The 16527-nt window shown below is 35.2% G+C and overlaps 4 protein-coding genes across 6 annotated transcripts; 3 read left to right on the top strand and 1 right to left on the bottom strand.

Moving 5' to 3' along the window:
- Positions 1 to 881: 881 nt before the first annotated feature.
- LOC101202951 (ABC transporter I family member 17) lies at positions 882 to 3125 on the top strand. Its single transcript, XM_004150695.3, has 4 exons — positions 882 to 1290; positions 1388 to 1708; positions 2050 to 2237; positions 2448 to 3125. Exons 1-4 carry the CDS (start codon positions 1245 to 1247, stop codon positions 2700 to 2702), a joined length of 810 nt encoding a protein of 269 aa, XP_004150743.1. The 5' UTR covers positions 882 to 1244; the 3' UTR covers positions 2703 to 3125.
- A 109-nt stretch (positions 3126 to 3234) lies between these two features.
- Positions 3235 to 5059, top strand: LOC101203916 (RING-H2 finger protein ATL43). The gene has a single exon (XM_031882525.1). The coding sequence runs from the start codon at positions 3378 to 3380 to the stop codon at positions 4551 to 4553; it is 1176 nt and encodes a 391-aa protein (XP_031738385.1). The 5' UTR covers positions 3235 to 3377; the 3' UTR covers positions 4554 to 5059.
- Positions 5060 to 7399: 2340 nt separating this feature from the next.
- Positions 7400 to 11427, top strand: LOC101223221 (extracellular ribonuclease). 2 transcript variants are annotated; one of them, XM_004150694.3, is made up of 8 exons: positions 7400 to 7729; positions 8016 to 8229; positions 9469 to 9533; positions 9712 to 9776; positions 10043 to 10129; positions 10208 to 10338; positions 10675 to 10753; positions 10932 to 11427. In XM_004150694.3, exons 1-8 carry the CDS (start codon positions 7482 to 7484, stop codon positions 11141 to 11143), a joined length of 1101 nt encoding a protein of 366 aa, XP_004150742.1. In that variant the 5' UTR covers positions 7400 to 7481; the 3' UTR covers positions 11144 to 11427. The 2 variants fall into 2 exon arrangements, with proteins under 2 accessions (XP_004150742.1, XP_031738395.1); XM_031882535.1 differs by having other exon boundaries at positions 7401 to 7729; positions 8158 to 8164.
- A 200-nt stretch (positions 11428 to 11627) lies between these two features.
- LOC101203677 (putative serine/threonine-protein kinase) lies at positions 11628 to 14271 on the bottom strand. Of its 2 annotated transcripts, XM_011658833.2 has the most exons (8): positions 14001 to 14271; positions 13662 to 13841; positions 13437 to 13567; positions 12959 to 13172; positions 12631 to 12862; positions 12362 to 12512; positions 11933 to 12272; positions 11628 to 11842 (listed from the first exon to the last, which is right to left on the bottom strand). In XM_011658833.2, the coding sequence occupies exons 1-7, from the start codon at positions 14020 to 14022 to the stop codon at positions 11982 to 11984; spliced, it is 1221 nt and encodes a 406-aa protein (XP_011657135.1). In that variant the 5' UTR covers positions 14023 to 14271; the 3' UTR covers positions 11628 to 11842; positions 11933 to 11981. The 2 variants fall into 2 exon arrangements, with proteins under 2 accessions (XP_011657135.1, XP_011657132.1); XM_011658830.2 differs by having other exon boundaries at positions 11628 to 12272.
- Positions 14272 to 16527: the final 2256 nt, after the last annotated feature.

Below are 16527 nucleotides of genomic sequence, written 5' to 3'. Positions count from 1 at the left end.
CAAACATATAAAATAGCCTAAGAAAGAATGTAAAGAAAAGTCTAAAAGAGTATTAGCAACAATTATTAGTGGCATTAGGTTGTAAATTTAAAAATTAATAATTAGCAAAATAATTTTATTTTTAAGATGGCTTAGTTTTAATAGACTATATAATATATATGATATAATATAGAAATAAATACAAAAATCATAATTTATGGGTTTTAGTACTAAATTAAAAGGAAAATTGCAATGGATGACTATTTTAGCAATAATAATTAAGGATATAACAATATTTTAAAAAATTTGCAAATATAACAAAACTATCGCTGATAGACTTCATATGGTATATCAGACCAATATTTACAATATGATCTATCGACTTATATCATTGATAGAATTTGATAAATTTTGCTATATTTGCAAATTTTTTAAAATTGTGCTATATACTTAATTAATTTAAATTTAATTGCTAAATTTGTAACTACCTAAAATTAAGATGTGTACAGATGCTATCTAACTAGAATATATATATTTAGCGTAATTATGTGCATGGTTTCTAAAGGCTTAGTTTAAATTTTCTATTATATATATGTATATATATATTTAAATGTTGAAATTAATATAGATATATATTTATAGGGATTTTTAAATGTTTGTATTCTATTATATACAAGGGATAAGGGTGTAGACGAACCAATTTTTTTTACTAAAATTGGTAGATATTTTAATATAGTATTCTTGGGTTGTTGGTAAAACAATTAAATTCAAAATATTAAGATATGTAAGGTTATTTAAAAAAGATTTGAATGTTGAGTCACATGCACATTGGACAAAATAATACAAATGGACACTAAACAATTTATACTTTAATCGATTAGTAAAAGAAGGGATTAAAATCTTGAGTGGCCATCATTATCAAATATTCTTCTCCACCCCAACAACAACTTACTCTCTTCATGTGCTTATTTCTCCATGAAAGTCCTTGTTTTCTTTTTCAATCGAAAATCTTCGTGAAAATTTGACATTATTCCAAACGACAATCACAAAACAAAATAACAATCGTTGTTATAATCCACTCTGAATTCCAAACAGAAAGGATTCGATCCATCTTTTTCATTTCAATTTTCATCTGGTACCGGCTTATTCAGTTCCATCTTCTTCTCATTTGACCGCCATTCTTTTACATCCCAACTTCTTCCAAATTTCATCCCAACCTCCCCCATCTTCTGTTTTATTCAATTTCCCTCTATCCGGCGATTAGAATGATTCCAGATACTCTTACTCCGGCTAATGACTCCGACGGTATCAGTAAGTTCTTCAATTTAATTTCGATTTACTTTCGTTAGTTGCTCTTTTGATTTATTAGAATCTTACCGGTGATTGGAAATTTGGTTTCGATTTGTAGGTGATGGGCTTCGAGAGCATCTACTTGTGGTGAACGAGGGAAGTGAAAATGGAGGGGTGGGTGATCATGTGAAGATTCGGATACGTAATTTGACGAATCAGATTCTAAGAGGAATCAGTGTGGATATACCTAAAGGGAAGATCGTTGGAATTATAGGGCCAAGCGGCGGTGGCAAATCAACGACGCTGAGGGCTCTTAATCGGCTGTGGGAGCCGCCGGCGGGCTCCGTGTTTTTGGACGGCCAAGATATTGTCAATCTCGACGTTCTTGGTCTTCGCCGGAAAGTCGGGATGCTCTTCCAAATTCCTGTTCTCTTTGAAGGTGCTGCGTCGTTTTCTCCTGTTTTTTTGCGCCTAGGGTTTCGTTTTTTCAATCGGAAAATTTGGGATATTCATAGAAAATTGAAACGTTTTGATGTTAGTTATGAGGAATTGACTTTAGGCAAAAAGTTCAATTAATCTGGAAGAAAAACATAGCATTTAAATTTATCAGAACTTTGATTTTGAAGAACAGTGATGAATTTCACTTATGAAATGCTTCAAAGACATTATGTTTTGAGGTCGATACTGTCCAAAATTCAAGAACAAAACTGTGGCTGTTGAATTCAATTGCTTTGTTGGCTACTTTTCAAAACAAACCTTCCATGTTTTCTCCTTCTTCAGGTACTGTTGCTGACAATATAAGATATGGACCTCAGTTGAGGGGAAAGAAGCTGAGTGATGATGAAGTTCATAAGTTACTCAGTCTAGCAGATCTTGACTCGTCCTTCTTTAGCAAGATTGGCTCTGAACTATCCGTCGGGCAAGCTCAACGTGTTGCGCTTGCTCGAACCTTAGCCAATGCACCTGAGGTATTTAGTCGCATCCATTGCATTCTATTAGATTTTGCAAGTGATTTAGTGAAAATGTGAATGAATGGTAGCTTAAGTAGATAGGAAATCCGAGTAGTTGAGCAGGAGAATATACAATTGGAATGGCATTTGTGTTTGTTTGATTGTTTAGGGATGTAGTTTAGCAATGGATGTGTTAGAATTGATAATGGGATCTCTGCTGTGGTGAAGGTGTTGTTGCTAGATGAACCAACAAGCGCATTGGATCCTATCTCGACCGAGAACATTGAAGATGTATTGGTGAGGCTGAAGACGAGATGGGGATTAACAATCGTAATGGTTTCACATAGTATCAAACAAATCCAGAGAATTGCAGACATAGTTTGCCTACTCGTGAATGGGGAGATTGTGGAAATTCTACCACCGAACAAACTGTCGGAAGCAAAGCACCCGATGGCTCTCAAGTTCCTTGAACTCAGCTCATGAAAGCAACCTTACTCCTGAACGTTTGTTGCCTCTAACAAGTGGAAAAATAAATAAACAACTGTTGTATTAGCGGAAGATGTGTGTGTACAGTTCGATAACTGTTTATTCACTCGGATCCTGAATTGTGGTAATCGAGATGGAAGTGAGATTGAGCATGGGGATGAAGAAAAAGGGAAGAGAGGAGTGTTAAGAGTGAAAATGTGTAGGAAGGGAATGGCGTTGGCAAAGTGAACCAACAGGGGGCGGGGACCGATCCAATGGTCTGCTCTGTTGCACGCAGACTCCCAACATCAGTCACGTGCTAGGTTACCTCCCGGACCCACATTTCACTCCTGCCACGTCACCATCCTCCCTTCTACAGTAATTTTTACATTTTTGAAAGTATTTAATGAATTAAAAAAGAATTATAATGTTAAAAGTGAACAGCTTTTATGTTTGGTTTGGTTTGGTTTGTTTTGTTTCTGCATGATCTCTCCAAATTATATATATCCATCCCCAAATCCGAATCTTTCTTAATCCTAAATAAGAAATAAATAATCAAACTTTTTTATTATTTTTTATTTTTTAGTCTAAACATAAAACAAAAGACAATAATTAAAATTTAAAATTCCTATTTGCTCCCTCACCAGTCACTCCCCATTCTCCTTCTAACTCATTCCTCTGTTTGATTCAGACATGGGCACCCTTCCCAATTCCTTCTCCCTCTTCTCTCTCTTTTTCCTCTTCACCGCCGTCTCTCCGGCAGCCCCCACCACCTACCACCGACCTCTAAACCTTATCCTAACCCACCCTTTAAAGGAAACTGTTTTTCTTGCTTCTTCTTCTTCTTCTCCTCCCCCACCACCTCTGTTTATTCCCTCTGCTCCACCCCCCGAGGAGAAGCCGGTCTACTCTCCATTCCGGCCGAGCATGGCGGTGGTGGTGGGTGTCCTGACCACCACTTTCTCCATTACTTTCCTTCTTCTTTTATACGCCAAGCACTGCAAGCGTGGGAATGCGGCGGTGGTGGTCGGTTACTCGATGCGTCCCAATACGATGATGGGTGTTCCGAGCTTCTCGACGAGGAAGAACTCTGGCATCGACCAGACTGTTATCGAATCGTTACCGATTTTCCGATTTGGGTCGTTGAGTGGACAGAAGGAAGGCCTGGAATGCGCTGTTTGTTTGAACAGATTCGAGCCGACGGAGGTTCTGAGACTTCTTCCGAAATGCAAACACGCTTTCCATGTTGAATGTGTCGATACTTGGCTCGACGCTCACTCCACTTGCCCTCTCTGTCGCTACAGAGTCGACCCGGAGGACGTGTTATTAGTTGAAGACGTCAATATCTTTCTTCACGACCAACCACCTCCACCACCTCAGCCGCCGCCGCCGCCACCACGGGAATCGAATTCCAAGGATGTAGTGTTGAACTTAGAACAGGGGAGAAGAAGCGGCAAGGCTGGATCCGGGAGAGTCTCCGGTAGACACTCGTCAGTGGGCGAGAAGAGAACAGGGGAGTCCAGTTACCGTGATCCAGCATTGTTGAGACGGTCACTCGACAGCAAGAGAACCGAAACGGTGTCTGTTGGGTGCTTCGATCGGCACCGAAAAGACGGGTTACTTTTGCCGGAGGAGAAAACAAATCAAAATCAGAATCAGAACAGATTGGAGCACAGGATCATAGTGTCGCCGAAGGTGCCGGTGGTGGAGAGATGGAGCGATGTCCAAGGTTCGGATCTGTTGTATCTACGGTCAGAAATGATAATATCCGACAGCCGGAGATTTTCAGTAGCTTCATTACCAGTAGAATTAAAGAGACAGCGACGGATGGGGATGATGGGGAAGCATGCCGGAAAAGGGACCGGATGATGATGATGGCAGATGGTGTAATAAATAACAGTGTCAGATTCAGAAATCACGGATGAACGGACATAACTCAAAGCTCCCACAAGGTTCTAGAACAGAGCAACCCAAAAAGAAAAATCTAAAACAAAATAAAAAACAGACCGACCCATTGACCATTACAACTTTTCTGAACCAACCCACCATTGATATCCTAATTAAGAGAAGAAAGGGACAGGTAAACGACGGCGGTGGCGGCGGCGGAGGGAAGGGGATAGGAACAAAAGTAGAACAGTGGAAGGGGAGGAGAAATAGAGGGGGAATTTTGATTGATATGTTAAAAAGATAGAAATAATTTAGAGTTCTTTTTATTTATTTTTTGTTTTTGGTAGGGAAAATAGTGTAGGAATAACGAACCTAAGGTTTGTTTTTGGTTACAAAACCATCTTGTCCTAACTCAGCTTTTGGTCTCTATGATGTGCTCTGTGTGATGCCATTGCTTTTCCTTTCAATTCATTCATCCACTTTCTTTACCTTTTCTTTTTAACTACTTTTTCTAATATTTTTGGAGCCTAAATTTACCCAAAACAAAAGACAAAACAAAAATCTGCAATTTTTCAAATAACTTTGTATTATTATCTTTGATTTTGGACTATCACACTGAATGCCATTGTCACACCATGGTAAATTTCAAATTTGAAGTTTAGGAAATGTATAAATGTAATGTTTAGAAGTTAGTGAAAATTAGGAAACAAAAAAACGTGTCAAAAGAAGAAAAATAACAGAGTATTAAAGTGTCTTAATCAAGTAGTTTATTGCACTTGCAGATTAGAATTTTGGTTTAGCTTTATATATACATAGAGAAAAGTATATTATTAGGCAACCAACCAAGAACAAGCAACCTAATTAACCAATCAACTATACCCTAACGGGAGATTCCTATAGAGAAAATCATCTTTTTAGATGAAAGAACTCTCATTGCTACTAACAGCTTAATCGTGTTACACAACCTTGATCAACAAAATGTTTCCAATCCATTCACTTACCACTAAGCCCTCCTAGACAACACATTATCTTTACAAAATGTTGATGCTCCACCTCCAAAAAGAAATTTACAGCCTCCCATAATCATTCTTCAAACCACACATGATTCAAAAACCTCCCTCCTCTGATCGAGTCATATATGCATTTAGCTTCTAGAGACTTAGTAGCTCAATTGGGACCAACGAGGGGAATGGGTGGGAGAGGCAATCAAAGCGGGACTTGAGTAGGAGCCTTACTCCCTGAATCCTTACCATCACCCTCACAATCGAGAAGATGAAATTCAAACGAGCAGTTGAGGACAACTATGTCTGCACACCTTTTCTACAACACTTATTGTTTCTTAAGTTCTACAATCTACACAAAATGTTCAATGTGCAATCCAACTGATCTTTACAAGAATACATAGATCTCTGATGATCCTGGTAATCCAAAGGGGAGTAGTTTACCTCTCCAATAACAAACAAACCTACAATAATAATAATTTTAAAAAAAAAAACATCCCAAATTTTCCAATTGAAAAATTACAATCCCACACAATATAAATTATGTAGATTCAATGTGAGATTTGCAAAATAAACCTAAGGAGTTAGAGGAGATTTCTTTCTGCTTGTAAATCATGTATGTTGGGAATAGCATCACTGAGAATTTTCAAACAAGAAATCCTTTCCAACCTTGCCGAGAACTCTTTTAAACATTTCTCTGTTTGCAATTTTGTTGCTAACTTAATTTGTATTGATCACCTTATTCTCTCTCTCCATCACATTTTCCACATTTTTTCTTTATTTCTTTTTTTGACAGCTTGAGATTTGTGGTTGAATTTTTCTTACTTTATATTTTAGGGTAAAAAAGATAAAGAACAAGAAAAAGTACTTCTCAATCACATTGAATTCTGTAGGGCTTTGTTTTGCAATTTACATGGTGGGGGAAATAAGCAGTCCCAAGTGTTTTTAATAACATTAAAGGAAGGTCCATGTGAGGGCCATGGATGGAGATAGTGAAAACATATAAACAACAATGAAGAGATAGAGGTCAGTGATACAACACAACGACGATTAAAGAAGCAACATATAGGTAAAAATTAAATGCCATTGGGAGACAAAAAGAGAAAATGGAAAAGAAAAAACAAATCTTCATTAATGTAAAAGTGGTTAAATAATATGTTAGAACGAAAGTTTGAGATGTTGATATCGATTCCTGACGAGGGTTGTTTAAGACAAGTTCAATTGAGTTCAAACCCATAGGATATGCTGATGAGGTAAAGAATGATGCACATTCTAAAAGGAGAAGTTAAATGCATTAAGGTTTGGACCAACTAGTCAAGTTTGTAAATATATCAATGAAAAAATAACTAAGTTTGTGATCTTGTTCTTTGCAACATCGAGCATAAAAAACAACCCTAGCACTCACGATATTACATGTAGCGAGAGGGCGTGTGTGTCAGAGGAAGAATTTGTAAATCTCATTTAATGACTCTGAAAAGAAGGGATTAGTAAGTATAATGTCCTGAATGGGAGTGCTATCTTACTTCTTGTGTGCCTCAACTAAACTATGATCTCCACGTACTAACTTATATATTGGAGTGTGGTAGGTTTGACACTGTATTAATGTGAAAATCTCTTACACATGTTAGTTTGAAAGCCATATCAAACTAAAGAAGAAGAAGTCGAAGATCAAGTCCTTGAAAATTGAGTTATTTAACTCGAAAAGTTTGTAAGTTCCTTTCTTAAAAGAAGAAAAAAAAAGTAAGTTTAAGTCAAGAACTATCTTTTATTTTAGACAAAATACAAAAATTAAAATTGAAAATGAAAGAAATATATGAATAAGAATAATACTTTTACCAAAACAAATGGAAAAAGAAGTTAATCGTTCTCACTGTGTTCGTTTGTGGGAACTCAAATTAAACCGAAAGAAATGTTATACGTTACGGCCATCGGCAGTTCCGCTCCCAGAAAATTGGTGGCCGGAATCGAGGCCAGCCATCCCTGTAATCAGAACCCTTCTTCCTTACCCACCCGCTTTCCATTCAAGCTGAAACTTTTTCTACTTTCACAAACCAAATTTACTAATCTTCTCGTTGAATTTCATTCTAACCCACTTCACACCCTCAACATTCTCCCGTTTGCGCGTCTTTCCTGCTCTGTTTCTGCTCTCTTTGCCTGGTTAGCCCCATTTTACTTATACCCTTTATTATTATTATTATTTTATGTATTTTCCATCAAATGTGTTTATTGCTTGTGAAACCTTTGTGTATAGAAAAGGGGTTTGTTGAAAATGTATTGAATCTTTCAAAACTTACAGAAGAAATTAGGTCAATATCTTCTGCGAATCGGAAATGTTGTGTTTTTTGAGATTTTGGGGTTGTTATTTTTTTGGTGATTTGTATGTGTAGAAGTAATTCGTGTATTGTTGTATGAGTGGCTCATGAGATGATAACTTTCACTATAGGGATTCTTGGAGATGGGCTGCTCAATTCATATCCTATCAATTGTTCTTCCTTTGTTTAGTTGCGCAAGCCCATGATTATCCGTCTCCTTCTGTTAGATATCCTTGTGAAGATGTTAATATGTATTATGCTAATGTAGCACAGTTTAAAGGTGAACTTCTCAAACGTAAGCTAAATTCAATTGTTGCTGCTCATCATTCCTTGTCCTATAAAGAGGTGCCTTTTGTTTTTGGCAGAAACACATTTTGGTCCTTGAGGTTTGAGTTGGCTAGTGCTTAGGCCCTTAATTTTCAGACTTGAAATTTTAACTACCATGGTTTGAAAATATGGTTTATTTTGTCCATGACTTCAGTTTTTCATTAACTAGAGCTGGTATAGTTGCCATTTCTTTCCCTCCGGCATTGGTTGCTGAATCCCGCTCACTCCTCATTGCCGTTCTCCCTTGACCTGAAACGAGGGGCAGCCTCTTGCCTGCTCTTGCTCACGACTCCACATTCAAATGAGGAAGAGTTTCATATCAAGGGAGAAGGGTGAAGCAGGGTGACTACAAGCAGTGGCACCCTGGCAGGAGTGTAGTGGCCTATGGGGGGATGAAGAAAGAAGATAGAAAAAAGATTTAAATTCTTCTTATTTAAAAAAATATATTATTTTTAATAAAAAGAATGTCATGTTATCATTATGTTAGCTAATTAATGAAATACTGACTGGCAGCCAATCAGTGTTTTCAAGGTGCAAGGTGCACTCTAAGGTGACAAACTTTTTAATCACCTCAAGGCGAGAGGCGATAAAAAGGTGTTGCTTGTTTAAAGCGAAGTGCAGTTAATGAAACAATAAAGAATAATATTATAAATAAAAAAATGCATAAGATTGGAAATAAATTAACTCAAATAATCTTAGAGGAAAAAAAAATTTTGAAAAAAGATATAGAATCTTTTTCTACTTTGACTCTTTTTCTTCTTCAATTCCTCTTTCTTTCTTTAATTTTTCTTTAATTCTACATTTACAAACTTTGATACTTCCTTCTATCCTATTAGAGAAGAATGTTTTTTTATCTAAAAAAAAGTTCTAAGGAATTAAACCGGGCAAACACCTGGCCACCTTGAACATATGCTCGAGGCAACTGAAAGGTGCAAAAGGTGAGCGTTTATTAGAGGTGCTCGTCTTGGGTACTTGCAAGGCACTAAGACCTCACCTCGCCTCTCGCTTTAGGCGAGTGCCCGGCTGCGCCTCAACGACACTGCAGCCGATAGAGACTAAATAAACCATTTTCTGAAACCAACGAGTTAAAATATCAAGTTTGAATACTTAGGGATCTAAGTGTTGTTGAAACTCATACTCCAAGGACTAAAAGTCCCTTTATTTTTTATGATGAACTTTTAGTTCTAGCTTGACTAGTTCCGCTTCTAGCTTGTCTATTTGGCATCTAACTCTCATCTAAGGGGATGTGGTGATTAGGTCTGGGATGCCATCAAGATTCTTGATGCTGCTGATGTAGACAATCCAGAAGCCTCATCAGCAATGTAATTCTCATTACAGCTAAAATCACTTCATTTCTCATTACAACAATGTAATTTGGTTTGTATACAAATTTAATTATTTCATGCAATCATAACTTTTCCCATTTTGGTGGGGCGGGCATTTAGTTGACTTGCACCTTAATATTCTACGTAGTTGATGAATTTTACTTGATTACCACAGAGTGGAGATATACTCGCAGAGGATTGTGCCAAAGTCTCTAGCAGGGAAACCTGAGGGTTGGAACAGTAAGTTCCTTTGTAGACTAGTTTTTGAACTTACTATGCCACATGTCTAAACACCTTTATATCATGTCCTTCACTTTGATCTCCTGTTCTATAGCTTTCAGTTTAATAGCTTTCTTAGCTATTTAAGTACAAAGATGAATGTATGACTGTTACATACTTTATTGTTGAAGATAAAACAATCAGTATGTGGTATACCAAGGCAACCTAACAACAATATTTAGAGATGAAGAGTTATTTCTCCTTCATCTTTCCATCTTGTTATTCAGGGGAGCATTTGTGGCCTCGTTCTTATGGGCTTAGAAGAGGTCCATCCTTGACAGATTTGCACAATATCCATCCAGCAGATACAAATGGTATCTAGAGAATTTTCTATCATGGCAATAAGTTGATGAAATTAGTTTGATATTAGTAACTAACTGAAGTTTGTGCAGTCAATTCCTCCCGAGGAAACAAATATTTTGGAGAATGCCAAGTTAAATCCCCTGAATGTTTGAAGCCAGCCTCAAAAGAAGCGGCTTCTGATACTGAAAGCGATAAGGAAAAATGGGCACCTCCTAAGCATGTAAGACTTTTTGTTTAAATTTTGGTAATACTGAAGGTGGAATTTTTTCTTTCCCAGGAAAAGTAAGTATTGATTCAAAACATTCTTTGATTGCTTTTGGGAGATGATCTCGTATATCATAGAACATCCATGGCATATCATATGTTCTTATTTGGATGAGGAAATTGAAAAGTATCCTTGAAACCTGAGAAGTCTCTGAATAAATATACATATCACTATCCTAATTTATCGAGATCTGAAACACGGCAAAGATTATTAAATTTAGAAGACAGTGTTTACTTGAGTTGTCTTTTCTTATATATCATGATTTCCTTGTCTGCATTTGTTCACTGGCAGGTTAGAGGAGATATAGCAAGGGCAGTAATGTATATGGCAGTCTCTTATGGGTTTCAGCTTTCTGATTCTCCAAACAAGGGTAGGATTCAAGCGAGAAAAAAGTAGTAATAGTACTTGTGCATTTTTTTTTTTCTTTTTAATTAATTTTTCTTTTTATTTTTTGCTTTTATATTATTTATGCAATGCTTTATTTTTGCATATACATTTCAAAAAATTAATTCTTAAGATTTTAATAGGGTTCCATTCATCCTTTGTAGGAAATAATGAAATGGGCCTACTTTCAACATTGTTAAAATGGAATAAGGGTGATCCACCATCAAGAGAAGAGAAGTTGAGAAATGACAGAATATGCAAGTTTTATCAGCACAATAGAAATCCTTTTATCGATCATCCAGAATACGCTCAGCTAATATGGAAGCAAATTTCTCCAATTCGTGAAAGCTCAAAGTTTCTCAAGGGAAAGCAATGATCAATGTATCTGATTAGCCCACAAGGTGAGAGTTTCTTGTGGAGGTCGAGAAGTTCCTTGGTGATATTCATTTTTTTGTCTGCTTATTAAAAGAGAAAATCGTGAAAGTAGCCATGAAAAAAAGAGATTCTGATTTATATTTATTCACAACGTTATATGTATAATATTAAACTAGGCTAGGGTAGATTTATTCTGTTTAATCTATCCTCAAAGTTCCTAAGTGGATTTAGATGCAAGTTCAGTTATAAACTTATAATATAAAACAACGGTGTTATCATAGAATATGAAACCCTAGTACTACATTTATTTCTCAAGGGAACTCGTAGAATACATAATCCTGTTGAGTAGTCATCATACCTTGAACTCATTTTCTCTAAGCCATTTATTATTTACATAGCAGTTGGCACTTATTGACTAATAAGCCAACCCCTTTAAAGTCTGTTGAAGTCTGGAAATCTAAAATAAATTTTCATAACCAAGAATCTGTAAAGGAAACATCTATATCTTAAAAAATTTGAATGCACTATCTCAAGATGGAATGTTGAATTGATGTAGTAAGGCTTATATTTCTACGATTGCAGTGACATGTAAAAGGTTGAAATGGAAGAGTAGTAGAAGAAGAGAAAATTAGATCAATCTTTTTAGTAAGAATAGTCCAACTTACTAGAACAGTCCTCATGAAAATTGCGACACCTATACCTTGTTGACATAGAAAATGAAGACCAAGTTAAAACTATATGATGATTGTTTCAATTTCTCCTCCAATGTGATAAAAATGAAATGGCTTACAAGTTAGAGAGCAAGTTTCGTTTCCACAAAATAGGCATTGGCATTGCCTTCATTGTAAAGGAGATGGAGTGATATCTGCATAATTAGTCAACGATAGATCTCTGTTCCTTTTGTGCCTTCTTTCTAAGAAAGCTGGTTTCAAAGGCGTTTGAACAATTTCAAACTTGTATGTTAGCATGGCAACAATCTCAGACATTGCAGGTCTTAGATTGCCATGAGGTTGAAGGCATAACAAAGCAACTTGAATTGCGTGTGCTACATTCTTCTCCAAAAATCCACCCTCCTTCATCTTTGGATCCACAAGTTCGATCAGTGTTGACCTCTCATATAGTTTCCATGCCTGCATATTAGTATCATTTAATACTCATTATCATAATGCCGTGGAAATTTTATTAATATTGGGAAATAGTTGTGGGATTTTATGCGTACATATTCAGGAAGATACTGCATTTCGGTTGGTAAAGAAAGATTTGTGTTTTTCCTGCCACTGATGATTTCAAGCACAAGAACTCCAAAACTGTATACATCTGCTTTCTCTGACAGTTCTCCCCTAATTGCATATTCTGGCGCTGTGTAACCTCTGGATAAATGAAGAACGTGTGATAAAGCTATTAGAATTACAGAATACTATATCAAATTTTGTAGACTAGCCAGTGATTTATAAGATGTGGCCATGAGAAATCAAACGAAAGGCTTACAGAGTTCCAGCAAATGTAGTGCTTAGGTAAGCTTGATCATCAGGGAAGAACCTGGCCAGCCCAAAATCACCAATCTTCGGTTGAAATTTGTCATCAAGAAGAATATTGCTTGCTTTGATGTCTCGGTGAATTATTCTTAGATGGGAATCCTCATGAAGATACTGCAACCCTTTGGCAATGCCTCTGATAATCTTCAATCTGGTGTTCCAGTTGAGGATTTGCTCACTTCCACCTGTTTTGTGAGAGTTGTGATGTTCAACTTATTATATTTGCAGGTAAACAGCAGGGAAGATCACATCAGATAGAGAACTACACTCCTGTGATTTACCATATATTATGAGATCTAAACTCCTGTTCTCCATGTATTCATACACGAGTAGCCGTTGAGGCCCATCGGAGCAACAACCAAGCAGGCGAACAAGGTTCTTGTGTTGGATGCTTGTTATCAGTCTGACTTCTGATAGAAATTCTGCTTCTCCTTGTTGGGATTTGTTAAGTGAAAGTTTCTTAATTGCAACTAACCTTCCATCTTCGAGTGTACCCTATAAAAGATAAGTTCTCCTTTAGTTCAAAGTTAAGCTGAAAAGATAAAGAGACCTCACAATTTAATAAGTGTTTGTTTCAAAAGTGGAAAAGAAAAGGTCATGGATGAACTCAAAGAGCCACCATCTTGAAAGGGTATGTTAAGGATCCCAAATTGAAAAGATGAGACATCGTAATTTTTACAAGATACGTTGGGTTAAGCATTTCATTTTCAATTGGTTTTTTTTTTATGAAATCCATGTTTGTCTGAAAGAAAACCATACCAGATAGACAGGTCCAAATCCTCCTTGGCCAAGAAGATTCGTTGGGTTAAAATTCTTTGTGGCCTTTTTCAGTGTGTGAAAGTCAAAGTAACTTAATGAATGCAGGTTATCGCTTAACAAATCTGTTGATGCTGCAACATGAGATAAAAACATTTACTTTTTCGCAATTTATTAAGCGTTATTTATAGTTTCTTCTGAGCTTACAATTTAACTCTATTTTGTTACCTTGAGTTGTTCCACTTTGTCTTAATAACTTCACCACTTTATTTTGTTTAAAAGACTTCCTAAAGATCAATAAGAGAATCAGCAATATAACCAGCACAGCTAACATCCCAAGGAAGAAGCAGAAAACTGGAGACTGTAGCAGAGATGAAGTGCTCTTCATCATCTGATCTTTAGAGCTTCCTGTAACAACAGCATATGTAAAATTGAATCTCTATGACATTATACAAGAAAGTGGCTCCTACAATTTTGAATTTCTTGCCATGACAGAGGCCAGAGTTAATGTTCAGTTCCATATGTGGTAAGAACAAACGTCAGAATGGGTGTGGAGTTTATAATTACCTTGAAGTATTCGGCGAGGCATCCCTGAGTTGGCCTGCAAAACATAAAGGAAGAAGGTTTCAACCAAATATTCAATTCAGGTTTCCTCTTGTCTGTTTTATTGTCTTTGCTTTTTTAGGGTTGAGAAGTGGGCAGTGAAGCTGTGCTGAAAATGCTTGAGATGAACAGATGATGACACAAAATCAACATAGTTTTTGACGAAAGAGGTAAACTGTGAAGTTCCCTTGGATATTACAAATTCTCATTTGGGTCTTATTAGCAGTTGGCACCTTGATAGAATTAGAAATACCTAAACTTTTCTTTTTTTATAAGAAAATTACATTTTCGTCCATGAGATTTGGATAATAGATCAACTTTATCTCTAGGTTTAAAATAGTTATAGTTGCAACTTTAAAATAGTTATAGTTGCAACTTTGGTCTCTACAGTTTGTTACAACTTTCATAAATAGTCCTTATAGTAAAATTGATTCTAAGAGTGAAAACTGTTAGTGCTTTCTAAGAAATCTCTCTGGAGGTCCCCAACATAAAATTTGTTCAAGTTCAACATACTTAATTTTAGAGTTTTTATGATTGAGTTATCAAAAATCTTTCTTAACCATATATGCTCATGACCTCTCTCATTCGAATGTGCTCTTAGTTCATTCATATACCCCTCTTGAATTAGAGCGTTACAACTTATGAAGATTTTACTAAATCGTGTGACTAATTAGGAGACTAAATTCTAACTTTGTAATTCAAAGGAAAAGAAATTTTAGTTCTCTTCGAATCATAAGGATCAATCGATCATGGTCCTTGACAGTAGGTTTAAGTTAGTCGTTTGAATTGAAAAATGAGGTGGCGTTTATTTATTTGATATTGTAAAAATGGATAAAAGCAGGATAGGGACGTTTGTCTGTGGTATTGAACATATAACTATGATGTTAGTAAGAATTTGTAATCTTATAAATGTGAGACAAATGGGATTTGTTGTTGTCAACAACAGCTAATTGAAAACAACAAGGAATGTGTTTCACAGAACGGCTATCTTCTTTGTCTTTCTTTCTTTCTTTGTTCTTATGCTTCTAATTTTTATATATATATATATATACACACACTCAATTGACAACCTCAAATGATCGCCACCATTTTTATTTTTATGATGAGAAAAGTTAATTTAGTATTACATATATATAACATAGCAAGTTTGTTTGAACATTCCATTTAAAGTAGTTGATCTTGTAGCCCTTTATCGACATCGAGGAAATATATGACTATTTGGAGGAGTTGGAACGGATAAACTCTTCTTCTCAAAACTAGATTATAACGAAAAACTTATTGGTGGTTGTCAAATGTAACAAAGTTTATCAATGATTAGAGGACACGTCTAAACTAATTTTCAAAATATATACATATAGTTTTTACTTTATTCATAAGTCGCAAAAATGTTACATATTTTTCTATGAGTTTTGAATTTGATTTTCTCAAAACTCTGTGATTCTACTTTTGTTATTTGGTCACTAGATTTCAATATATAATTTATAGTTTTATTGGTCTCTAAGCAAAGTTCACTCACTCTTTCAGTTTTTGACAGTATATCTTAATTAATTAGTTAGAAATATTATCACGAAAAAAAATAATTTAATAGTAATAAATTAATTTAAAATTTTAGAATTAGTTAATATACATTCACACTAAATAAAAATTTAATGAAATATTCAAAGTAAAAGCATAAATCTTAAAATTTTCTATAAAGATTTATATATAACAAAACTCAAAACTCAAAAGCAAGAAAAACATTTTGAAATTAGAAAATGGAAATGAATATAAAGTACAATCAAATTCGAACTTGACCATTGCAAAATAATTATCACTATAAATACGAATCATAAATTCGATATTTATAAATAAAGATATGTATTAAAGTCTACAAAACTAGACAACTGCAGTATAGTCTTTCTTCTTTGACATTGATGGGTTTCTCTTTAATTATTATTTCCAAACCATATTTCATAATGAAAATATTTGTTTCTCTTTTTTTCTTTCTTTTTTTCTTTTTTTTTTTTTGTGAGTCAAAATATATTTTTCATTTTAGTAAAAGAAAAGGAAATTACACGTTGGACAAACACATGGATGGTCAATGCATTGACTAAAGCCAATGAGATTTGGTCAAAATACAAAATTCCAAAGGCTTTGACTAATCATTTCAAAGTGTCAACAAAACTTAATGAAGAATTTCAACCGTAAGTTTCTCTTCATTTCTTAATCATATTCTTTGATTAAAACATCAATCCCAATTAATTATCCCGAGATAAAAAAAAAAAACCATCAAAACCAAATCATCACCAAATCATATATGTGATTTTCTCTCTTTTCTTTGGATTCTGTTCATGTTGTATGTTGTGTTCCCTAAAACAAAACTTCTATTTGTCCACAACCTCTTTTTCGTTGGAATCTCGAGATTTGAGAAACTAAAGAAAACTTTCAATAATACATTGGTGATATACATTTCAATCTCATTCAACATTTAGCACGTCATTAAATAATATAC

This window comes from Cucumis sativus, chromosome 1, assembly GCF_000004075.3.
Source record: "Cucumis sativus cultivar 9930 chromosome 1, Cucumber_9930_V3, whole genome shotgun sequence".
Classification (NCBI taxonomy): domain Eukaryota; kingdom Viridiplantae; phylum Streptophyta; class Magnoliopsida; order Cucurbitales; family Cucurbitaceae; genus Cucumis; species Cucumis sativus.
Note: the sequence above shows the minus strand (reverse complement) of the source record. Positions and strands in the feature narration are given on the sequence as shown.